Source organism: Lissotriton vulgaris, chromosome 3_1 (genome assembly GCF_964263255.1).
Source record: "Lissotriton vulgaris chromosome 3_1, aLisVul1.2, whole genome shotgun sequence".
Lineage (NCBI taxonomy): Eukaryota > Metazoa > Chordata > Amphibia > Caudata > Salamandridae > Lissotriton > Lissotriton vulgaris.
The window spans coordinates 444404809-444428821 of NC_141689.1; the positions used below are offsets into that span (position 1 = coordinate 444404809).

Sequence of the window (24013 nt, forward strand, 5' to 3'; positions counted from 1 at the left end):
GATCAGTAACTGCGTGTCGTCAGCTTAGGACACGGTATCAAAGCCGTGCGACCTTATTACTCGTGCGAGGGGGGATACATATAGACCACACAGTGTGGGGCTCAAAATTGATCCCTGGGGTACCCCCTTGTCGTTATCTTGGCTGTTTGAGGTGAAAGACCCAATTTGCACCTTCGAGCGCCGTTCAGTTAGGTAGCTTTTGATCCAGAGTAGGGCTGGGCCTTCGACACCCATCTCCAGTGACGCTCTAGGGTAATGCTGTGGGAGATGATGTCGAAGGCCGCCGAGAGATCAAGCAGGATCAGGATGGCAGATTGTCCTGCGTCGAGTGTCAGCCTGATGTTATCCACAATCTCCAGCAGAGCCGTTTCAGTGCCGTGGTGAGCCCTGAAACCTGACTGAGATGGGTCAAGCAGCTGGTTGGCCTCTAGGTGTTTACATAGTTGCTTGGTGATTAGGGATTCCATAATTTTCTCGAATATCGGTAGGAGCTAGATAGGGCGGTAGTTGGAGAGTAGTTTGGGGTCAGCCGTGGATTTTTTAAGGATGGGTCTAATGATGGCCTGTTTCCAGTGAGAGGGGACAGAGGAGTGGGATAGTGAGAGATTGAGGATTTTCGTGAGATCGGCAATCAAAGCAGGTGCAATTTTAGCAAGAATATGACAGGAGGCAGGGTCTGTGGGGGATCCGGATTTAATTTTGTTCAATGAGTGAGCTACTTCGGTTTCTGAAAAAGGTTTGAATTCTTGGAGGACTGCAACATGCGGATGAGGGGACGTATCCGCCTGATTAGGGGGTAAATTGGTGGCCATGGTGTTGGTTGACTTGGGGAAGGATGCATGGATAGTATTGATTTTATCCTGAAAATAAGATGCAGGTGTTGACCCAGTCCTGGGATTCAACAGGAGGGGGCTGGCAGGCCGGAGGGTTTGTAAAATCTTTAACTATTTTATATAGCTCTTTGTGTGAGTTGGCTGCCGAATTTATCCTGTTCCCCAAATAGGTTCTTATAGCTGCGGCAATCTCATTCATATAGTGTCTGTGTGCAGTTTTATAAAGTTGTCTGTCCGTTAGATCCTTAGTATGTCGCCATTTACGTTCGGCTGCCCTAGCTGACTGTTTGGTTATATCTAAGTCTGAGGTGAACCATGGGGAGAGTTTGTTAGAACCTCTGGATATCTTTTTGGGAAATTAAGTCTAAGGTGGAGGTGATTGCGTTTTCTAGGGCAGTTGCTACATTATTACTGCACTCTGAGATGGGCGGGGGAGAAAAGTGGGTGGTGAAGGATTCGATGTTGATCTTGTTCCATGGCCTGCTCCATTTCACGTGGTTTTCGACCGGTTGTGTTGCGTTTATGGAGATGTAGAACCTGATGACAAAGTGATCTGACCATAGAACGGGGAGAGTTTGATCAACCACCACTTTGGTTGAGTTTGTGAATAGGAGATCCAATGTGTGGCCTGCCTTGTGAATGGGGCCAGTTGCTAACATGTTTAGGCCTAATGAGTTGATACTGGAGACAAGGTCGCAGGTGTGGGGATCTAGGGTTAATTTAGCGTAATAGTTAAAGTCCCCTACCAAGATAAAATTGCTAGAGGCTAGGGAATGTGGGGCTATTGTCTCCATGAGATTGTTGACGAAATTGGTTTTGGTGCAAGGAGGCCTGTAGAGAAGAGCAACTTTCTATTGCTCATCGTTTCCTGTCACGAGGGAGACAATACACTATTCGCCTCCGTTAGCCAAGAAGGCATCAATAATGTGTAGTGAAATGTTTGTCGTATAGATAATTGCAGTGTCCCCACCTTTTTTCCCGACTCGGTCCAGTCTGAATATCCTGTAGTCAGAAGGCATGGCTACTGCGATGTCAGGTGAGGAGGAGTCTTGGAGCCAGGTTTCAGTCAAGAGAAATAGGTCCGGCTTTTCGATATCTAGCATTGACCATATTTCTAGTGCGTGTTTAGGGAAGGACCGAGTATTGCAGTACAAACAGGTTAGTTTCGGTAAAGGTAGTGATAAGGGTTTGCTTTTATAGTGGTTGAGTTTGTAGGGTTTAGTTAGGGATTTCCGACTCGGTTGGTAGTGTACCTGGACTGGGGGATAGCATAGAGGAGGGCGTGGAGCAGTGTTTAAGGAGTGTAGCTCCTGACTCGTGTATTGTATAATGGCCATCTGTGGGAGATAAGAAAGCACCTTAAAGTATAAAATAATAAGGGCAAAAAAAAAAAATGGACAGGGTACCTGGCGGCGGTAAGGCGCGGACGGGCGCAGACGGGCTTGCCTTTGGCGCGCCGCTGCACGCGTCCGCTCGGCGCAATCCCTTTTGAGAGGGAGTGGGCGGGACCGTGCAGCAGTGTGTGGAACGCTGGCCTTGCGCTCCACACAGGAAGGGAGGACAGCCTTGGTTTTCCAGAATGGTGTATGGCCCCTCCGTTCAATCGGCACAAGCCATGACGGACCAGGGGGACACCAGGACACTCAAGGTAAGTGGGTGAGGGAGCAGAATATGAAAGTGCAAATAGCAGTAGAGTAATCTTTTAAAACAGACCGAGGTCACAGTAGTTAAAAGCAGAGACCTGGCTGTTACATGAAAAGATTTAAAATCCCTGAGGACCTAAAACATGTCTCACCAGTTTCCTTTCGTGCTGATAGTTAATTGTCTGCGCGTGTCCGCTTGGCGCAATCCCTTTTGAGAGGAAGTGGGCGGGACCGGGCAGCAGTGTGTGGAACGCTGACCATGCGTTCCACACAGGAAGTGAGGACAGCCTAGGTGTTCCAGAATGGTGTATGGCCCCTCCGTTCAATCGGCACAAGCCACGATGGACCAGGGGGACACCAGGACACTCAAGGTAAGTGGGTGAGGGAGCAGAATATGAAAGTGCAAATAGCAGTAATCTTTTAAAACAGACTGAAGTCACAGTAGTTAAAGGCAGAGACCTGAGCACCTAAAAACGTGTCTCACCAGTTTCCTTACGTGCTGATAGTTAATAGTCTGCGTGTGAGGAAGGATAATATCCACTTAAGAGCCAGTTTGTAGATACCAAAGTGCTTAAGCTTCCTGATGTGCTAGTTGCAGGAGACTGTATCGAGAGAGGATGAGGAGGATGAGTGTGACCGTTACTCCCCAGTAGAGGATGCTGCGGATGTCATCAGTGGCCGCAATGAGGGATGTGTCTGTGCTGTGGTTGGTCTGAAAGCCTGATTGAGAGCGGTCAAGAAGTTGGAGATCAAGGTGGTCTGAGAGTTTGGTCGTGTTGTTTTCTCAATGACTTTAGCTGGAAAAGGCAGGAGCGAGGTGGGTCTGTAGCTACTGAGGGTGTTAGGGTCTGCTGTTGGTTTCATCAATAGAGCATGGACTTCTGCATTTTCCCAGCAAGACAGGAAGGTGTCAGTGGTTATGGAGGTGGTGTTGATAGCAGTGAACGCAAGAGGAATGATGGTTCTTCCAAAGAATATGAAGTGGGATCAGGGGTCTGAATTGGCTCCGGGGTCAATAGTATTTATCAGGGCGTGGTTTCTTTGTGCAAGAGGGGCTTCCGGTTGCTTAGCTACTATTGGACAATGAAGGAGGTTTACTGCATGTTGGGGGAAATCAAATCAGTATGCTGTGGGCCGAATGTGTTGTAGAACAAAGCAATCTTCTGTTTGAATAAGTCAGAGGTCGTTGCAGAGTGCTTTAGATGGGATGAGGTCATTGTTGGCATCTGCGGGATTGGAGACCTCCTTGACAATGGTGAAGCATTCTTTGCCATTGTTGGAGTTGGCTTTGAGTCGGAGCGTGAGGGTCTTTTATCTTTGCCTCTCGTAGCTGTTGGTGGTAGATGTTGAGGGAGGCTTTGTATGTTGATCTTGCAATGTGTTTTTGTTTAGTCTCCCTTTTTTCCCTCAAGTTGTTTGCAGTGGTGCTTGAACTGCCTAAGATAGTTTGGTACCAGCTGGGACACCTGTTATTTTTGTGGGTCTTATTTCTGGTGGGAGCGGTGTGGTTGGCACAGTCATCGAGCCATCTATTGAAGAGCTTGGCATTGACCTAGAGGTTGGGTGGGCATTCCTGTAGGGTCTTGGTCCAGCTTTTTTTCTGATATTTTTCCCCAGTGTCTTCAATGTGCTTTGGGTTTTTCTGGTGGAGTGGCTTGGTGGCCAGGTATCTTGAAATGTATGCTCTAGTGGTCGGACCATGTGAGCGGGGTGGTATAGGTTGTGGTAAACCAGTTGCTGGAGAAGAAAATAGCGTAGATGGTGTGGCTTGCTGTGTGGGTTGGTCCTTGGACGAACTGGGTGAGTCCGAAGTTGCTGAGGCTGTCGTGGAGGGCCATGGAGTTAGGGTCTGTAGTGTCTTCCAGGAGGTAATTGAGGTATCAGATGAAGATGTAGTTGGTTGATCTGATGGAGAGGGGAGTTATGAAGGCTGCAGTTTGGTTACTGGTGATGTTGGGATGTTCACTACTGCTGCCTGCTTTAGCCTACTGCTTGAACATGGACACCTGTAGCCAGGCGTGGCTCCAGCGCAGAGTTGACTGCTGCTTACAGGGATGACTTCAAGCAAGTGTTGGTGACTGCCTTCTCCACCTGGTTGAAGACTTCTCCCCTTTTGGTGTTGCTCTTGAAGGTGCTGTAGGAGACTCTCCATCGCCTCCCATTGCAGGTGTGCATTGGGATTGGCGATTCTCCATTCAACTGCCGACGAATGTTCCAAATTTCTCCCTACCAGAATTACCCACCTGCCTTCTTCGAGCTGGGTCCACTGATGGCGTTGAATTCTCTCAATTTTGAGCTGTGGACATGATGAAGGAGTTGGCAGTCACTGAACCCCTGATGTACTCTGGGTCTTATGTGGGAAGTCTGTACTTCACCACCCATTGAGTACCAACCTTCATGGTAGATGGTTCTTTAAAGACTACCCTTATGTGGTCTAGCACACTTGGAAGCATCAGCGGTAACCAGATTGTTCGCTGAGAAGTAGTAAAATCTCCAGGAGACACTATTACCTTTGTTCTTCCTCTAGCTTGACGCTGAAGGTGTCTGCCGCCTGCTTGACTACTGCATTATGCACAAAGATATCCTCTGGTGGCGAGGCCCTGGAGCGTTATAGGTCTATACCTGCCTCAAGGGGAATATATACGTTGACATAATGTCAGTTTTCTGATGTATCAGCCTTGAACATGCCCTCCTGGAAGGAGGCTTCTTCGAAGTTTAAATCACCCTCATGCTGCTCCTACTCTGGCGTTTCCGGTAGTTCCAGCTCTGGCTCTTCAGTCTTGGTCTCAATCTCGAGCTGTTTTTGCCAAAAGGGGCTCAGTAGGACTTTGTATCCCTGTTAAAGAAGTTGCTGAGCTACGTCTTCCTTTTTATTAATGCAGCCAATCCAGCCTCCAGGCATCTATTCTTCTTTGACGTTGAACGCTTTCTTTTAATCTGGTGCATTCTTCTTCAGCACCGAAGTTTGCCCCTTGCTGAATTCTCCCGACCTTTCAGAGTCAAGGCCAGTTCTGAGGGTTTGCCTCCTACGGTATCTTGGTGTTTAGATCCAAGAGCTTCTTTGGGCTTTCGCTTGCCCTCTGCCACTTTGAGCGTGAGGTAGACTTCTTTGTGTTTGCAGCCCGACCCATTTGGCTCTGTCCCAGATCTCCTCTACAGAACCTTGTATTTTCTTTCAGCATCCTCAGACGACTGTCTTTTCAGCCCCGCGTCCTTCATGGCATTTAAATACTGCCACTTGCAATTTCTATGTCAACTGTGCATGGACTTGTTTGAGAATTATTTTGCAATGACCATTATATATTTGTCACAGTTCTCAATTTCTAGAATAGTCTAAAATTCGAAGCAATGCAATTGTGAAAAAGTAAAAACAAAGCTAATGGACACTTCTGTCAATTAGGTTGCAAATCAAAACAGGCCTATTTTACTCTGTTGAAATACTCATCCCAGTACCTCCACATATTTATGCTTGCCTTCCAAAGTGATGCATCACATTCTGTGCTGAAAATACAATGGGATCAAGTAACCACCACCTCTAAAAATAAAATCTACACTGTGGCTTTACTTGTTACAGGTTGACTGTACAGGTGCATGGTTTCTAGAAGCAATTTACTTTTATCTGCAATGATCTACTAAATCTGCCACACATACTTTACTTAAACTAGAAAAAACTCTAATTGACTACATCATTGAAAATAAAAAGCAATGCTTCAACGGAAATTATTAATACCAGTTGACACTTGAATATAGGATAAAGCAGACTGCAAACGTTAGAGCACTGTCGAAGTGGGCACATGGGGGAAGACTGTAGTGTGTGTGTGTGTGGGGGGCTGTAAAGTGTGTGTGAGAGAAGGGCTGTAGTGTGTATGGAGATCAGGAAGTAGAGTGTGTGGAGTACTGTAGAGTGTGTGTGGGGGGAGTGGGAGGGAGGACTGTAGTGTGAGATTTCTCAGGTTACCTTTACTCTTCGCAGATGGGCCACATGGTCTTCTACAGCTGTCTGCAAAGAAACTGGAATTTTTAAAATCTCCTGGTAATTATCCATCATAAATGTGACCAATCGGCTAGCCAGTAGTTCGTCCAAGTCTACCTCCTCCTTAGAGCGCAGGATACACCGGGAAAAAGTCTGTACCATCTAAAAATAATTTAAAAAGTGTTAGAATCGCAGCCAAACTGATGTCATGGGTCTGACAAGCTATGTGTCTTTCTTTTATTGACAGTTAAAATACATGCAAAGAGGATGACTAAAATGGTGCAAATGGGTAAAAATAAGGACAAATTAAATGTGCAGGCCTTGAGCTTGTCAGACCAACCTTACCCAATTCACATGTAGTCTAACTATCATAACCTACAAGAGCACCTCAACATTACTTAAACTCCAATTGCGTTTTTGTGTTATCCTTCCCTGGTCCATCCCAGGATAGTTAATCTACATAAATGTAGGTCTGAGTTGGGCAAGACCTTTGATTTTGCAAAAATTATATACAGAATATGCTTACTTAAAGGGGCTTCCAGACAGATCTCTTCATCCACTAGCCTGCTGATGTGTTATTCACATCAGACACATCACTACCACAGCATATAACATGAGGCAATGTGTAAACCTACTTCAGACACGGTTTAACTTCACTTGAACTGCATTTTGCTCTTTCACAAGGAGCACATATGTTCCAAATGTTGATACATTCATGGTAAATGTTTTAAAAAAAAATATTATTACTTTAGTGTTGCCTTGTGTTTAGAGCCTGATATGATGGCAGGGTGCTTTCTACCAGCTCTTTTTGTTTTTGATTAAAGTACAGGGCACATTCCAGATTTATCAGCCCTGGCCGCCTGCTAATGCTGCTCTAAATTCCTTTTGGGGGTGCCCTTTGTTTATCGGATTGTTGTTTTTCAAAGCATGCCAGACTGTGTCCTTTTGAAATCGTTCTTTGTAAAAGTAACATCTTTTAAGTATACACACAATGAAGTGCATTTATGACTGCATCCTGTAAGTCATGCTGGCATGTATTTTAATTGAGGCCTACAGTAATACTCGTAATTAAATCTAGTCCATATGTCCTGCTTGTATGGATTTCTAACTTGCATGGATTTCTAACTTGCTTTCAGTGTTCTTGTATGTTGTGCTTATGTAGATATTTAACTATTATATTACTGATTGAAGCTGTACTGCACATTCTAATTGCTTGTTATGTCTCTCGTTGGAACCCTCTCTACTAGTCTATCTACCTATTGACTTATCTTTCTACCTGTTTATCTCTTTACCCTTCTACATATGCAACCCCATCTATCTTTCTGTCTTTACAACTCTATCTATGCAACTCTATCCATCCCTCAATAAATGCAACTAACTATCTGTTCAGCCCTCTCTACCTATACAACCCACCCATCTTTCTTTGCAATTCTCTATTTATCAATCAATGCAATCCTATTTGTTGTAAAGATTTACAAAAATATTACAAAAAGCATTAGCAGAAGCAAGAGGCTAGCAGCCAATGCCTGACCAAATTGGCTTTTTTTTATGGCTCATTAGTCGAAACCTTTTAATTTTTACTAAAACGTATAGGTGTTTTCAGTCAAACTTTATCCCTTAGTCTACTGTTGTCATTCATATTTTTTTCACCCACTCCGGATGCATCATGGGGCAATGGGTCAAGCTCACTCTGCCACCGGCTGACTGCTATGGTAATGTGTTTGGATACCAAAAGTGTTTTAAGGATTGATGAGGGCCAGCAGGTTTCCCAACAATAACCTTTTGCAAAAATCATGGCAGGAGAAAACATGCATTTCCAAATTTAAAAGGCTGGAGGCTAATGCTAGACTTATTTGCTTTGCAAATGCTTGTTTAGTTTTAACATCAAACCGTGCAGCTCCTTGCTTTCTAGCCTTGGAGAAAACAAATGCAAGCTACTCTTAGTCACCTGCGGCATTAAAGTGCCCATAACAGCACGCAATCGTGCATTTCAAAGTCAAGAAGAATTATGTGTGCATATAGAGGCATAAAGCAGTACAAATAATACTTTTATAGGTTAAGGAACTCTTAGGGTGACTTGCTGTATGACCAGTACGCACCACAGAGAGAACCTTATTCACAGTAACACACAGAGCTTCATACATGTGGAGTCATGGGACATTTACCGGTCCCTAACCACTACAGCCTGAAGACCTGGCTGAATACCCTCTGACATTGCTTTTCTTGTTCTTGGGTTGATTCTCTTTGTTTGGTATTGCATCGCTGTGCTCCGTTTCTAGCGCCAGGACATATTTTTAATATTTGAGAGCTTTTTAAAAACCCTTTAAGATAACAATGTTATTTTGTAAGCCATAAATGCCTAGTACTTTATTATCACAAATTTGAGCATCAAAACTAATAGAGACTCTATTTTGTGTTATCCAGTACCCTGTTGGATTATTGATACTAAAGGATGTGCTCATTAGTGCTTTATAAGTTTTGGTTTGTTGTACACATTTGTTTCTCTTGTGTGATCAACATCTCCTGGTAGTAGGTGCGTTGGAGCAAAGCTAGCACCGCAAAAAACAATTGTTTAAATAAAAAGAAGAGAGGAAGTAAACTTGTTATTCACACTTTACTACGGTTTATGAGATACAATTGTTCCATTTCTTTGATTGTGCGGTCTTTTCTCACCTAGTGGGAGCCATTACTACCAATTCAATTATAATACAAATTTTAGCATGATGTTGGTATTGCTGATTCCGTGCTGCATATTTTGCAGGGTCACACTAGATAACGGATCCCGTTTGGCTGAAAGTGTGGGAATAAATAAATATTGAATGCATCCAATAAATGCGCCCCAGAAAGCATTTCCTTTAGGGGCATAACCTCTTATGAGTCAATTTGATTAAAAAAAGACCTTTGTTACAAAGCAAAATGTGGTCAAGAGTCGCGTAGATCATTTAATCAACCCCATTAAAGGGAAGTTTAAACAAAAACAAACCGGACAGAAGTGTTTAAGATCCTCTGAAACTCTGCTTTGCTGAAATCAAGACAACATTTCTGAAATCGGATATCCCTTCAATGAAATATTGTGGGTCAGCTCTTCACCCTTGAACGCCAAACCTTGGTTCTTCCCGGTTAAGGGAAAATCAAAAACCCATTGCCACACAAAACTAGTATTGACGGCGAACCACTTCTCAAATGCCACACTACCTGGTCCTAGAAGGTGACAGTCTGCACCCCATAGAAATCTACTGTCGCTCCACACACCCTGTGTATAATCCAGAGCCTGTCACATATTTTGAACCCCTCTTCCTGTTCTAGAGAGTCGCAACAATCAGAAAGATGGTGAATGCTGATGGACAACAGGTCAAGCAGTAAGGAAGTGATTGCAATGACTTTTGCTGACTCAAGATACCCATAAGTGATCACCAATATCTCCTTTATACAAACAGTGGGCACCTATTGGAGGACAAGCGCTGCCCACAGCATGAAGAGCCAGCACATCCCTTAACCCTTTTTGTGGTTGCGTCGGCCAATGGCAGACGCAAGCTCTTCCTCCCTGGTGCGGTGCACGTCCATTGGCCGACACCAGGGTGGGCCCCCTTTGAACCTCCGGTGCATTGCAACGGAGATTGTTTTTTTAAATATTCCCCCTGGGGGAGACACGGAAGGCTTTCAGCGACTCCCCCTGCTCCCCCTCCTGCCAATCTGTGAAGTCAGCGCCCCGCGAGGCGCTCTGACGCGACTGATTTCCCCACTGGAGCAGAGGACAGCAGCAGGTAAAGCCACACTCGACTCTGATGGGGAAATCCGGCCGAAAACGGCCTCCCCAGCTTACAGGGAGGCCTAGTTTGAAAGGGGAGAGTCTCCCCTTTCAAACGAGGCCTTCCTGAAAGGGTTTCCTGGCCGTGGATCGTGGCAGCGCTGCAATCCATGGCCAGGAAACCCCACTAGACACCAGGAATGTCTTTGGGGGAGGGGGGGGGGTTGGCCCTCGTGGTAGGGGTTCGGCCATCGTGGTAATGGGTCGCCCCCCGGGGCATATTTTATTATTATATGTTGGCTTTCCTTGGGGGGGGGGCCTCCAAATATGCTATTTTTTTTAAAAGAAAGTAATGCAAAAAAAAAAAAAACAGCGCCGATATTCAACTCGTTGGTCCTCCTGGTCAGTGGCCGGCCAGGAGGACCAACACCCTGATTTTTGAACAGGAGGCACTCTTGGGCCTCATTCTAGGGCGCACAAGTGGACTCCCACTTATCTAGGGGAGTTGAAGATATTTTTGGGCCTCAGACTTAAAATGGGGGTAGTGCATAAACCAACCTTGCTATCCTACTGGTCTAAACGCACGGTTTGGTTAACCCCCACCTTCGCACCATACAGAGCAGAGATCGTATTTTGCTATTGTAGCGCATGCTGCATTTCAATGACAACTCTGCTGCATTGCCCCAGGACCATCCAGACCATGACAGGTTGTTCAAAATTCGGCCTGTCGTGGAACATTCGTCTGCCAGGTTTCCAGAACTTTATACTCCTGTAAAAAATATAGCCATTGACGAGTCTATGATCTCGTATAAAGGACGGCTACTGTTTAGTCAGTACATTCCGAGCAAACGCCCTCGCTATGACATCAAGCTGTACATGCTGTGTGAGAGCTCGACTGGCTATGTGTACAGCCTGAGAGTGTATACAGGGAAGGACAACTCTTAACCCTGTAGGTTGCCCTCCCATGCTAGGGGTCACAGGAAAGATCGTATGGGAACTTGTCCAGCCACTTCTTCACAAAGGTTATAACCTTTATGTGGACAATTTCTATACAGGAGTAGAGCTGTTCAGTGAGCTCTCCAAAAGCTGGCACCGTGGCTTGCGGTACAATTCGTTGTCGCCACAAAGGATTCCCGCAGGAGCGTGTTTGCAAGACGGTCCAGAAATCCCAGATCAATGCGTTGTGTTCCAACGAACTGCTCGCAGTCAAGTACTCAGATAGACGTGACGTGTACGTGCTCACTACAATTCAGGCTGAGAGCACTTCCCCTGTAACGGTTTGGGGTCAGATGGCCGAAGTCCACAAGCCCACCTGTATATTTTATTACAACAAGTACATGGGCGGAGAGGACAAGAATGACCAGGTTCTTCAGCCATACAATGCGAGTCGTAAAAATCGCACTTAGTATAAAACTATTTACGCACCTGATCCAGATGGCAGCATACAATGCGTATGTTGTTTATCGTGAGACCACCACATGAAGACCCATGTCTTTGCTTAACTTTCAGTTGTCTGTGATTGAAAGTCTCACTGCTACAGAAGCAGCAGCCTCCACTTCATGTGTTCTGGAGGACGTGGCAAGGCTGCAGGAGCGAAACTTTGCTGATAAAATTCCTGCAACACCCAAAAAGGAGCAACCATGTTGTCGTTGTAAAGTGTGCTTGAAGCAGGGAAAGAGGCAGGAGTTTACTGTCCCCAGTGCCCAAGTAAGCCTGCCTTCTGTTTTCCTACTTGCATTATGTTTTATCACACTAAAGCAAAATACTGGGAAATTGACTGAGGTGGAGCTGCCAATAGGTTAACCTTTCAATTGGTGTGAATGGATACCTACTGTCTGTGGGCCACTCCTTCACTACGCAAGCAGCTGCAGAATATTTCTTCCTCTACTTCATGAAATCATGGTTTTCTCAAGACCTTTTTCTGCTTTCAGAACGTGGTTGTTGTTCTGTTTGCCAATTGACAAGTGCATTATAGTCCCCACGCTGCACATTCTGGTGGACAGAACAAATGCCACGTTGTCATGAGGTACCCGTGTTTCATATTCAACCGTTCTTCGTAGTTTATGATGTTCTCTTTAGGAAGTTTTTTGAAAATTTCCAGCATGTTTGCCTTATTTTCAAAGGTAGATATGCTTGTTCAGCTTGAGAAATGTTTTGATGTGGTGGATTAGCTTAATCAAATTCATGTTCGATTTATATTTGTGTCGGTTGAATGGCCTCTTGTAAGATATTTGTTTTGTCAAAATGGGTAGCAGGGGACTTTCTACCCTAGCTCAGTCGTCACCTAGGCAAACTTTTACGTTTTAAGTAGTAGACAAAGAGGGAAGTACAAGAGTGAATGACTTGCAAGACTCACTGCTTGTTTTTACCCAACATGCCCTGCAAACCTCATATTTAGCTGAAAAAATAAATTTTTCCACAAATGTGTGTGGGAAAGTTGTGGCATCGCCAGGCAGACACGAATTTCCTACCACCCAGCGTTCCCCAAGGTCTCTCGATAAAAATGGTACCTCACTGGTGTGGCAGGCCCAAGTACCCGCGACAGGCTAGGGCCCAAAACGTATTGAGGCAACATCAAAATTGCCGATCACAAAACAAACTGGTTTTGCAGGGGGGGGGTCACCTCGGTTTTTGGCCCGTGCGTTTTGTGATAGGCAATTTTGATGTCCTCTCATTACGTTTTGGGCCCTAGCCTGTCGCAGGTACTTGGGCTTCCCACACAAGTGAGGTACCATTTTTCTCGGAAGACTTTGGGGAATGCGGGTGGGTGGAATTTTGTGGATCCACGCAGATTCCAGAACTTTCCAACACAGAAATGTGAGGAAAATGTTTTTTTGGGGACAATCTTTTAGGTTTGCAAGGGATTCTGGGTAACAGAACCTGGTGAGAGCCAGCCAAGTCACCCAATCCTGGATTCCCATGGGTGTTTACTATTAAAAAATGTATAGGTTTGCTAGGTTTCCTTAGCTGGCTGCAGAGCTAGTGTTCAAAATCTACAGCTAGGCACTTTGTTGAAAAAAGGTCAGTTTTCACTGCGAAAATGTGGTGTGTCCACGTTGCGTTTGGGGCAGTTTCCTGTTGCGGGTACTTGGGCCTCCCACACAAGTGAGGTACCATTTTTATTGGAAGACTTTGGGAAACGCGGGGTGCATGGAAATTTGTGGATCCACGCATATTCCAGAATTTTCCACGACAGAAATGTGAAGAAAATTTATTTTTTTGGACAATTTTTTAGGGATTCTGGGTAACAGAACCTGGTGAGAGCCAGCCAAGTCACCCCATCCCGGATTCCCCTGGGTGTCTAGTTTTGAAAAATGTATAGGTTTGCTAGGTTTCCCTACATGCCGGCAGAGCTAGGGTTCAAACACTACAGCTAGGCACTTTGCCAAAAAAGGGTAATTTTTTACTGTGAAATTGGGGTGTGTCCACGTTGCGTTTTGCCTCGTTTCCTGTTGCAGGCACTAGGCCTACCCACACAAGTGAGGTACCATTTTACTAGGAAGACTTTGGGAAACGCGTGGTGGGTGGAAATTTGTGGATCCATGCAGATTCCAGAACTTTCCACCACAGAAATGGGAGGAAAGTGTTTTTTTTGACAATCTTTTAGGTTTGTAAGGAATTCTGGGTAACAGAACCTAGTGAAAGCCAGTCAAGTCACCCCAGCCTGGATTCCCCTGGATGTCTAGTTTAAAAAAAGTATAGGTTAGCTAGGTTTCCCTGGGTGCCAGCAGATCAAGGGTTCAAAAACTACAGCTAGGCACTTTGCAAAAAATGGGTAATTTTTCATTGTGAAAATGTGGTGTGTTCACGTTGCATTTGGAGCGGTTTCCTGTCGTGGGCACTATGCCAACCCACACAAGTGAGGTACCATTTTTATCGGAACACTTAAGGTAATTCAGATTTGTAAAGCAACTCTTATTACCTATTGACTTTCGATGCATTTCTGCCTTCCAAATGAAAGACAATGTGTAAAAAAACAGTCATATTGAAAAATTACCGAAAATTCTCATGCTAGTATGAGTATTCCCAATTTCGGAAATGTGCAAATATCTACTGTTTCTAAACTCTATATTTTGTTCCCATTTCAGAAATACATAGGAGTCTTTCATACTTTCATACCGAATTTTCCATGTATACATTTTTCCAGAATAATTGCTATATACCCGGTACTTAATAAAAAACCATTGCAAGACGCTGCTCAGTTTTTGGCTCTGAGTTCGTCGGGCTCTTGGTGAACCTACAAGTCCTATATATCCACACAGCCAGAAAGGTCCAGCGGATGTAAATGTATATTGCTTTGAAACAGCTGTCATAATTAGAACTTACAGGTGAAAAAGTTGACACAAAAGGCTGTTTTTTTCAACAATTTTTCCAATATTTAACTGTTAGTTTCTATGACGAAACCTTGATGGATAAACACAAATGACCCCTTGCTGAATTCAAGATTGTGTCTACTTTTCGAAAATGTATAGCTTTCCAGGATCCATTATTGCTTTCATACCCATTTCTACCATTAACTGGAAGGAGGTTTAAAGCACACAAAATAGCAAAAATAGGCTATGTCCCAGAAAAATGCCAAAACTAAAATTTTTTGATTTTCAGACAAAAGTCTGTCATTCCCTAAAAGCTGGAAAGTGGTGATTTCATCCACACAAACCCTTTTTTGATAACATTTGCAGGGAAAAACCCAGATGCTTTCATTTGCAGCACTTTTTTCCCATTTTCCCCCACAAAACAAAACTACCTATATTTTGGCTAATTTCTCGGACCCCTCCAGGGGAATATACAATCCCTGGGTACCTTTAGAATCCCCATGATGTTTGAAGAAAAGGACGCACATTTGGCGTGGATACCTTATGTGGTCAGAAAGTTAGAGGTCTAATCAGGAACTACTACACATAGCCAAAAATGGGCTCAGCACTAGGGGGAGAAAAGTCCCAGCAGTTAAGAGGTTAAAAATGCTGCTTAGTACTGAAGATTTGAAGCTGTTGAGTTGTTTATTCTGGTCTACTGATCATAAAGGCAGCTTTTCCTTTCACCAGTCAAATTATTCAGAAAGATAAAAAGAAGCTTTCCAAGTGGCAGAGTCCTGCTGCATAGCAGATCTGTCCCACTCAGGTCTGATGGCCCCTCTGACCCTACAACCCAGTGGCCACTCATGCTTTGCAATGATGCAGGCTCTGAAGGCAACAGAGGCTGTCAGCGTAAGCCAGGAGAGTTTTTTGAGAAAGGGGGAGACAAGCTGTTCCCACCTCATGATAGGTTAAGCAACAGAGTGAAATTTCCCCCCAGAAAGGACAGGGAAGCTAGATGTGATTTATGGACACTGTTGGAAATCAGCCTTTTCTAAAGGTTCACCACAGATGTGCGCCTTCTCTTGCTGAACACGTTTTTATTTGTTGGCCATAGGACTCTGTACTTTACTCCTGGTAAACAGTAGTAAACTGCTTGTGCATTTATCTCCAAACCTGTTAAATTGGTATACACCTAATTGGCACATTTGAATTTGAATTTTGAGCTATTTGTAAAGCGCACATTCACTTGGCAGTTTCTTGGCGCTATAGGATTTCAAACTGTAGAGAAGGGAGGGAGCTATGGGCTGAAAGCTTGCTGAAACAAAAAGGTCTTGAGGTCTTTACGAAACTCCATGTAAGAGGGTGAAGATCTAAGAAGGGGGGAAGGGAGTTCCAGAAGGTGGGAGCCAGTACCGAAAATTTCTGACCACCGGATAGTTTCTTCTTGAACCGGGGGATAACTAACAGAGATTTGGAGGAGGAGCGTAAGTCTCTGACGGGACTATAATTGATAATGGCAGAATTTATAAAGGCGGGGGCAGTGCCTGCCCGAGCTTGAAAGGTGAGGCAACCAAGTTTAAAAAGGGCTCTTTGCTTAATTGGAAGCCAGTGAAGAACCATAAGGAGAGGGGAAGAGTGATGGAATTTTGGTAGGCCATGCACCAGGCGAGCTGCTTGGCTCTGCACCATCTGGAGGCGTTGAAGTGCGTAGGCGGGGGCACCGTTGTAGATGATGTTCCCGTAATCGATCTTAGATAAGATCATGGCCATAACAATCAATTTAAGTGCATAAGGAGAGAAAAACCGGGATACTTTTCTAATGATGCGTAAAGTAAAAAAAACAGGAAGAGACAACAGAACTTATATGGGTGTGAAGTGTCAGATGATTAAGCATAATCCCAAGGGTCTTGACAGAATAGGAAGGAGAGGGAGGGGGGCCAAAAGATTATTTAATTTACTACATGGTGGCAGTGGCTTACCAGGGCCCTATAAATGCAATGCTACTAGCCTGCTGCAGCACTCTTTGTGCCACCCACTAAAGGAGCACTATAAACAGGTCACCAGGCCTGCCATTACAGCCTAGGTGTGCAATTTAAACTGACATTTTGACCATGCAAACTGAACATTTTGCCAGGCCTACACCTTGCTTTTTAATACTTTAATGTCACCCCTAATGTAGGCCCTAACCCCTAATTTTTGGACATAGTAATTAACACAAGGGTGTGCGCACTAAGCTAACCAGGAACCTGGGACAATAGCATAAAGCACACAACAATTGTTCAATGTAGAGTTATTTCTGACTAGTTACAATTAAACAGTTGTATGGACAATCTATTCACAAATATATAGCTTATTTTTTCAAGACCAATATAAATCTGAAAATTCATTTAGGAACCAGCCCTAAATGCAGTTATATTCAATATAGTTTAGTCACAAATAATTTAGAAGGGAAAAGAAAGGCAATGGTCATGTGAGATAATGTGTGGACTAGATTGACTGGTCACAAGCATGCAAACAGTGGAAGCGGCACTCAGTCTTAATTAGCTTTCCACCTAGAGTTTGGTGCAGTTTCAGTCCTTGCCTGCAAATTCAAATAGTTCCCAGATGGCAGCACACCGCAGGGACAGATTTCCATAAAGAGCGGCATCACTTTCGGCCAGTTCTTTTAGCCTGTCAGGAGAGAGTATTCGATTCTTCAGTCCATCTCCTACCCACCAGGAGCTCTTACCTATTATGCCTCAAGTCTCAATTGGTTCATCTTCACCACTAGGTCCTATCAAATTCCTCTACTACTCAGCAGGAAGTTCGACCGTCACAAATGTGCTCTACCCATATCCCTTGTCCTGGTAATTACGGTTAGAAATGGGGGTCTCTAGTTGTCAGAGGTATGTACCTTTGTCTAAATAGGGACCTTTGCTTCTAGTCAGGGTAAGGGGGATACAATTTTAAAGTAACCCCCTTGGTAGCTTGGCATGAGCGGCAGGCTTATCTCACAGGCAGTGTGTAAAGCATTTGTGAACACATACAGTAATACAGTGAAAACACCACAAATGGACACCACACCAGTTTAGAAAAAAAGTAATCTTTATCTAAACTAAAACAGGACAAACAACAAAAACCCATAATAGTTATCAAGATATCCTCAGAAATAGGTTATTCACTTAATTAAAGTTTATAGCAACAAATAGTTCAACCTGGTGTTATTACGGCATCGTGACAGATGAAAATCCCAAAGAACGGCACCGACCGCGAAGTGCGCATCATCAGGCGTGGAGTCAAGCAGACCTCCAAAGAACAGTACCTTGGAATTTATGAAAGCAAAGACAGTAAACAGCGTTGGGGAGGGGATGCTTCGTTGGCGTGGTGCGGCGTAGGTTCCTTACGACTCCAGGGGAGGTGAAGCCTCAGTTCTTTACTGCGGTGCAGGGGAGGTGAAAGGTCTGTTCTTTACTGTGTCGGGGAGGTGACATCACGGAGCCGGCGAGGCGGGGGTTCCTTGCCAAGGTGCGTGTCAATGAAGTCGCCCAAGTCGAGTACCGGCTCTGCGTTGATGAAACCCTGGTGGCGGTGAAGTCGGGGCTGTAGTGCGAGTCGGGATGGTTCGTCGTGGACGTTATGAGCGGTGTCCTCGGCTCCGGTGCAAGCAGCGGCCTCAGTGACTACTTCGGAGTCAATGCGGCACAGCGTAGGCAGGCGTCAGGCCTACGGTGCAAGTCAGGGCAGTGCGTTGTGCTCTTCATGAGCGGTGCCCACAGCTTCGGTGCATGTTACGGCGTTGCTCGTAGGTGTTGCAATTTCCTTCTGTGGCAGCGGAAACAGCAGTTTAGATGCAGAAGAAATTAAGTCTTTGTATCCCCGAGACTTCAGGAGGCAAGCTCAATTTAAAGCCCATGGAGATCTTTTCCTCAAGCAGGTGACAAAGCAAACAGCCAAGTACTTTTCTCCTTTTCCTGGCAGTAAGTAACCACTGCAGGCCAACCCCAGACAGTAAACAGCACAGGGGCAGTATTCCTCCTCAGCTTCTCCTTGGAAAAGGCTCCTCTTGATTCCCAGAAATGATCTAAAAGTCTGGGGTCTGGGCCTCTCTTTTTATACACACAAATCCTTGGTTCTTTGAAGGCAGAGAGTGTCTGTACCCAGCCAAAACAGTTCTGTCCTCACTGGTGCAGCTTCCTGGCAGGAGGTAGAGAAAGCATTGTTGAAAGCAGACCAGGCCCATTCAGGTGAAAGGAAATCTCCTTCCCCTACTCTAAATGCAGCCCAGGTCTATTCAGCCCAGTCCTGACTCATCAGGCTCTCTGGAGCCACTGCCCTTCTCCAGCCCCTGTCATCCAAAAGCCAGACATGCAATACACAAACCAAGCATGGATGGTTAAGCAAGAAAATACCTACTTTCTAAAAGTGGTATTTTCAAACACAGCATGTAAAAATGACCCTCACTAAAAGATGCATTTTACCATTAAGAGTTCAGGCATACTAAACTGTATTTTTCCACCTTGTTCGCAGGGGTAGTTATGTTTATAAGATGTTATTAACAAACTCCCCATTCTGTCCTATGGGAACAGGTAGCCTTGCAATAGTGAACAAGCACTGGCGTTGCCAATAGGTCTCGCAGTAGGAAAGTTTGAGCTATTGGTTGTGTAAATGACAAAGCCCTTTATGTATTCTAAATGATAACAACAGTGAAAGGCATTGTTATTTGCCATTGTAATAGTTCCACCTGTCGTACTGCGCGATCTATTGGCAACGTGAGTGTTGTTCGTGTGTGAGTGGCGTTGTGTGTGTGAGTGGCGTTGCGTGTGTGAGTGGCGTTGCGTGTGTGAGTGGCGTTGCGTGTGTGGCGTTGCGTGTGTGAGTGGCGTTGCGTGTGTGAGTGGCGTTGCGTGTGTGAGTGGCATTGCGTGTGTGAGTGGCATTGCGTGTGTGAGAGGTGTTGCCTGTGTGTGAGGCGTTGGCTGTGTGATTTGTGTTGCCTGTGTGAGTGGCGTTGCCTGTGTGAGTGGCGTTGGCAGTGTGAGTGGCGTTGCATGTGTGAGTGGCGTTGCATGTGGCAGTGGCGTTGCATGTGTGCGTAGTTGAGTGGCGTTGCGTAGTTGAGTGGTGTTGCGTTGTTTAGTGGCGTTGCATGTGTGAGTGGTGTTGCATGTGTGAGTGGCGTTGCATGTGTGAGTGTCGTTGCGTAGTTGAGTGTCGTTGCGTAGTTGAGTGGTGTTGCGTTGTTTAGTGGCGTTGCATGTGTGAGTGGTGTTGCATGTGTGAGTGGCGTTGCATGTGTGAGTGTCGTTGCGTAGTTGAGTGGCGTTGCGTAGTTGAGTGGCGTTGCATAGTTGAGTGGCATTGCGTAGTTGAGTGGCGTTGCGTAGTTGAGTGTCTTTTAGTAGATGAGTGGCGTTGCGTAGATGAGGGTGAGGTGTTGAGGGTGAGTAAGGATGAGTGAGAGTGAGGGTGAGTGAGGTGTTGAGGGTGAGTGAGGAGTTGAGGGTGAGTGAGGTGTTGAGGGTGAGTGATGGTGAGGTGTTGAGGGTGAGGTGTTGAGGGTGATTGAGGTGTTGAGGGTGAGTGCGGGTGAGGAGTTGAGGTGGAGGCGTTGAGGGTGAGTGAGGGTGAGTGTGAGGTATTGTCATTGAGTGTGAGTGAGTGTGAGTGAGGGGGTGTGAGGGTGATGGGGGGTGATGGTGAGGGTGTGTGAGCGTGAGGGTGTGTGAGTCTGAGTGTGAGTTATTGTCATTGAGTGTGTGTGAGTGTGAGTGAGGGGGTGTGAGTGTGTGAGTGTGAGGGTGAGGAGTTGAGGGTGAGTGCGTGTGAGGGTGACTGTGGAGTTGAGGGTGAGTGAGGTGTTGAGGGTGAGTGAGGTGTTGAGGGTGAGTGAGGTGTTGAGGGTGAGTGAGGGGTTGAGGGTGAGTGAGAGTGAGTGAGCGTGAGGGTGAGTGAGGGTGAGTTTGGGTGAGGTGTTGAGGGTGGGTGAGGCGTTGAGGGTGAGTGAGGATGAGTGAGGGTGAGTGAGGAGTGAGTGTGAGTTAGGGTGAGGGGTTGAGGGTGGGTGAGGGTGAGGGGTTGAGGGTGAGTGAGGATGAGTGAGGATGAGTGAGGGTGAGTGAGGGTGAGTGAGGGTGAGTGAGGGTGAGTGAGGGTGAGTGAGGGTGAGTGAGGGTGAGTGAGGGTGAGTGAGGGGTTGAGGGTGAGTGAGGGTGAGTGAGTGAGGGTGAGTGAGGGTGAGGGGGAGGGTTTGAGGGTGAGTGAGGGTGAGGGGTTGAGGGTGAGTGAGGGTGAGTGGGGGGTTGAGGGTGAGCCACAAAACACAATGAACTGAGGCACTCATAAATAGATTACTGCTCTGACAAAACCGAAAATAAAAATGAAACCACTGCTGCTTCAGGGCAGCAACTGCTGCATATATTTAGTAAGGGTCCTTCCAAAACGAAAAGCAAAATTGCAAGTGCCGATCCTACTGCCAATGGAATGCATTTTCAAAATAAACGGGAAACAGCGGCAATGGCGCCGACCCACTAAAATTAACAGGCAGCGATGGGTGGGTGGTAGTGGTGGTGGGGATGGCACAAGGAATTTAAGTGACAGAAACGGGCACAAAAGTTCACTTTGTTAAAACAAGTTGCCGTGCACGTTGGCGTCGTGTTCTACAACCCACAAATGATTCAAATCTTTAACTCTCAATCTTGTATGTGGACGTCACCAGACAACCGAAGACATTACAAATATTGTTGTAAAAAACTGGGTTGCATGCAGTAAATTATTGAAGTTGTACTTTATGTCACGTCAGTAATCCTTTATATTGCTTGTGAACCTCAAACTTGTGCCGCACTTTAAATTGCAAAACCGCACGTCAATCGCAGTGTGTGGTCCATTGTGTGTATCTGCATGGTGCTGTGAAGGAGCCCAGTCACCCAGAAGCTCATTTACATAGCACTCTGCACACGTAGCTTTCCCTCCAGGTATCGTCACCCTAGGGTATCGCCTAGTTTAAAGCAAGGTAAGAGACTTACTGGCACTAACCTTCACTGAGGCCCTAGAACCTTCTGGAGCGGTTTACACGCGGAGCTGCACGTTTCGACAGACATCACGCACTGTAGAATGTCCGACGTGGGAAAGGATGGGCGTGGGTTAGGTCACGGGTAGCCTGCCGTGACCTAATTACCACAAACTGGGTCATGCAGTGTTGATTCAGGAATGCATGCCTGCTTGATGCACCAGATATCCAGGAACGAACCGACGACGGGAACGCATAGCGCGATTGGAAGAGATCAGCGGCCTGCATCGCGACAGTGAGCAGCGGCTTCCAGTACACAGCGGGCTGGGCGGAAGTGCAGGTGAAGAGGGCTTAACAGACCGGAAGGAGGCCCTGGCAAAATCACCCCTGGAAGCTCACATTACAGACTCGGCCAGAGGAGTCCCGGACGGCACATACCACGCAGCGGGGATCAGACAAACAAGCTCCCAGGACGCTGCACTGCACAATAACTGATAAGGGGGCAGGATAAACGGAAAAACAGGCGATCAATAAACTGGGACCTGGGAAGCCAAAACGAGCACTCGGACAGGAGAAACGCGACGTGCACCAGAAACAAAAAAATGAAACGCCGGATGGGGGCGGGAAAGCCTGGTGGGAGGCGTGAATGCGCGAGGGGAGGCAGGCGGATTGGGAGAGAAGCCTGATGGGGGCGGGAGAGCCTGGTGGGTGGGCGTGAATGAGGGGAGGACTGGGCTGGGCTTGCATGCGGATTGGGAGAGAAGCCTGATGGGGGCGGGAGAGCCTGGTGGGTGGGCGTGAATGAGGGGAGGACTGGGCTGGGCTTGCATGCGGATTGGGAGAGAAGCCTGATGGGGGCGGGAGAGCCTGGTGGGTGGGCGTGAATGAGGGGAGGACTGGGCTGGGCTTGCATGCGATGCGCGTGCATGTTGACGGGCACTGCATGAAAACCGCGGGCTGAAAGCCCTTTGGTTTGAAGAGAAAATAGCCGACTTGAATTCTCCCCATTTCCCATTCCTGCGGAATGGTAAAGGCTCGACCTAAAAAAACGAAATTGGCAGTAATTCACTATCAGGATATGCCACACACACACACCAGGGCATGTCCTATCTTTCACATGCACTGCACCCTGCCCACAGGGGCACAGTGGGCCTAAATCAGGGGTGTCTGCCATGTAAGGAAAGGGAAGGTTAGGGCCGACATGGCAGTACCAGATTGCACACTGGCCCTGCAATACCAGGCCAGAGTTATATTTTACATGCTGCTTCTGTGGGTGGCACAATCAGTGCTGCAGCCCACTAGCAGCATTTGATTTACAGGCCCTGGGCGCACACAGTGCACTGTACTAGGGTCTTACTGGTAAATCAAATATGCCAATCATGGGAGAGATACATGAATTACAACGCGGCCTTTCCAATTCATAACTAGGAGTTCATTTCTAAAGCAAGAGAATTATACATATAGCTAAAGTATTAGATAAGAAAAATAGAAAATATAGACTTATAGAAAAATCATATAGTGTTATCATAGCCATGTGTCAATGTATACCAAATAGAATAACATTTTACCAATGAGCATGCGCCTCATGTTTTAGCCAAAGCCTCCTCGCTTTCATAAATTTCCATTACAATAGCACAGCATTCTGCTGCACTACTGGGTCTTGAAAAGATGCAAGCCCTTGAAATGGCCAGTCGTGCAGCAACTAAAATGATAGCAGACAGGGATCGCTGTGCATAGTCAGGCTCTATCTTGTTGCCCAACATAATCTCCGCTGTAATAAAAGAAATACAACCCAAGACGAGCCTTACAAACGTGTCTAATTCCCTGCCACAATGTCGACAGCTATGCACATGGAACAAACACATGTACAATGCTTGTGGCATATAACCCGCCTTTTGGACAGAACCCTGCTGCACCAGTCTTCCTTCTTGTTGTCCCCAGAAAGAGATTGTTTCCTAGGTGTATTAGAACATACAAATCGCCTGAAACTGCTACAGTTTTAAGTTAATTGAGCAGACAGCTTCCTCTAGAGTTGTAAATGCATTAGTAACCATAGTGGGGGTGATATCTACCTCCAACACGGAGCTCCATTTTGAAGCCAGCTGGAGACCTGGATCAGCTCTGCCCTGACACAAAGGTTGATTTGCTGTAAGAATTGCATGTTTCCAAGGTATAACATGTAAACATATCAATATGTCATGTCTCTACAGTGTTCACTGCCTGTATTCTCAAAAAGAAGTCTCTAAGTTGCAACAATTTGTAATAGAATTGACGTGGAAGTGAGAACGAAATTTGTAAGCTTTCAAATGCACGAAAACCATTGCAATCATAAAGAGGTCTCAGTCGGTCAATTCCTGCTTAGCCCGGCTCCTTGAAACACTGTCATGAAAGATCTCCGAGAGTGACAGGTTATCCCGGAGGGGGAATCTGTCATGAAATATTGGAAGAGAGTATTTAGCTAGGATTTCAAGCCAGATAGTAACTAAATCCATGAGAGTCTTGAAACAAACTCTTGTAATAATTCAGGTTGTTAGTC

The 24013-nt window shown here is 45.9% G+C and overlaps 1 protein-coding gene across 2 annotated transcripts in view; it reads right to left on the reverse strand.

Moving 5' to 3' along the window:
- Positions 1–24013, reverse strand: part of DEPDC1B (DEP domain containing 1B) — a 280294-nt gene that overhangs the window by 29671 nt on the left and 226610 nt on the right. For both annotated transcript variants that reach the window (XM_086960671.1, XM_086960672.1), the window contains one exon: positions 6435–6611. In XM_086960671.1, the coding sequence (XP_086816797.1) occupies positions 6435–6611 (177 nt within the window). The remainder of the gene's footprint in view (positions 1–6434; positions 6612–24013) is intronic.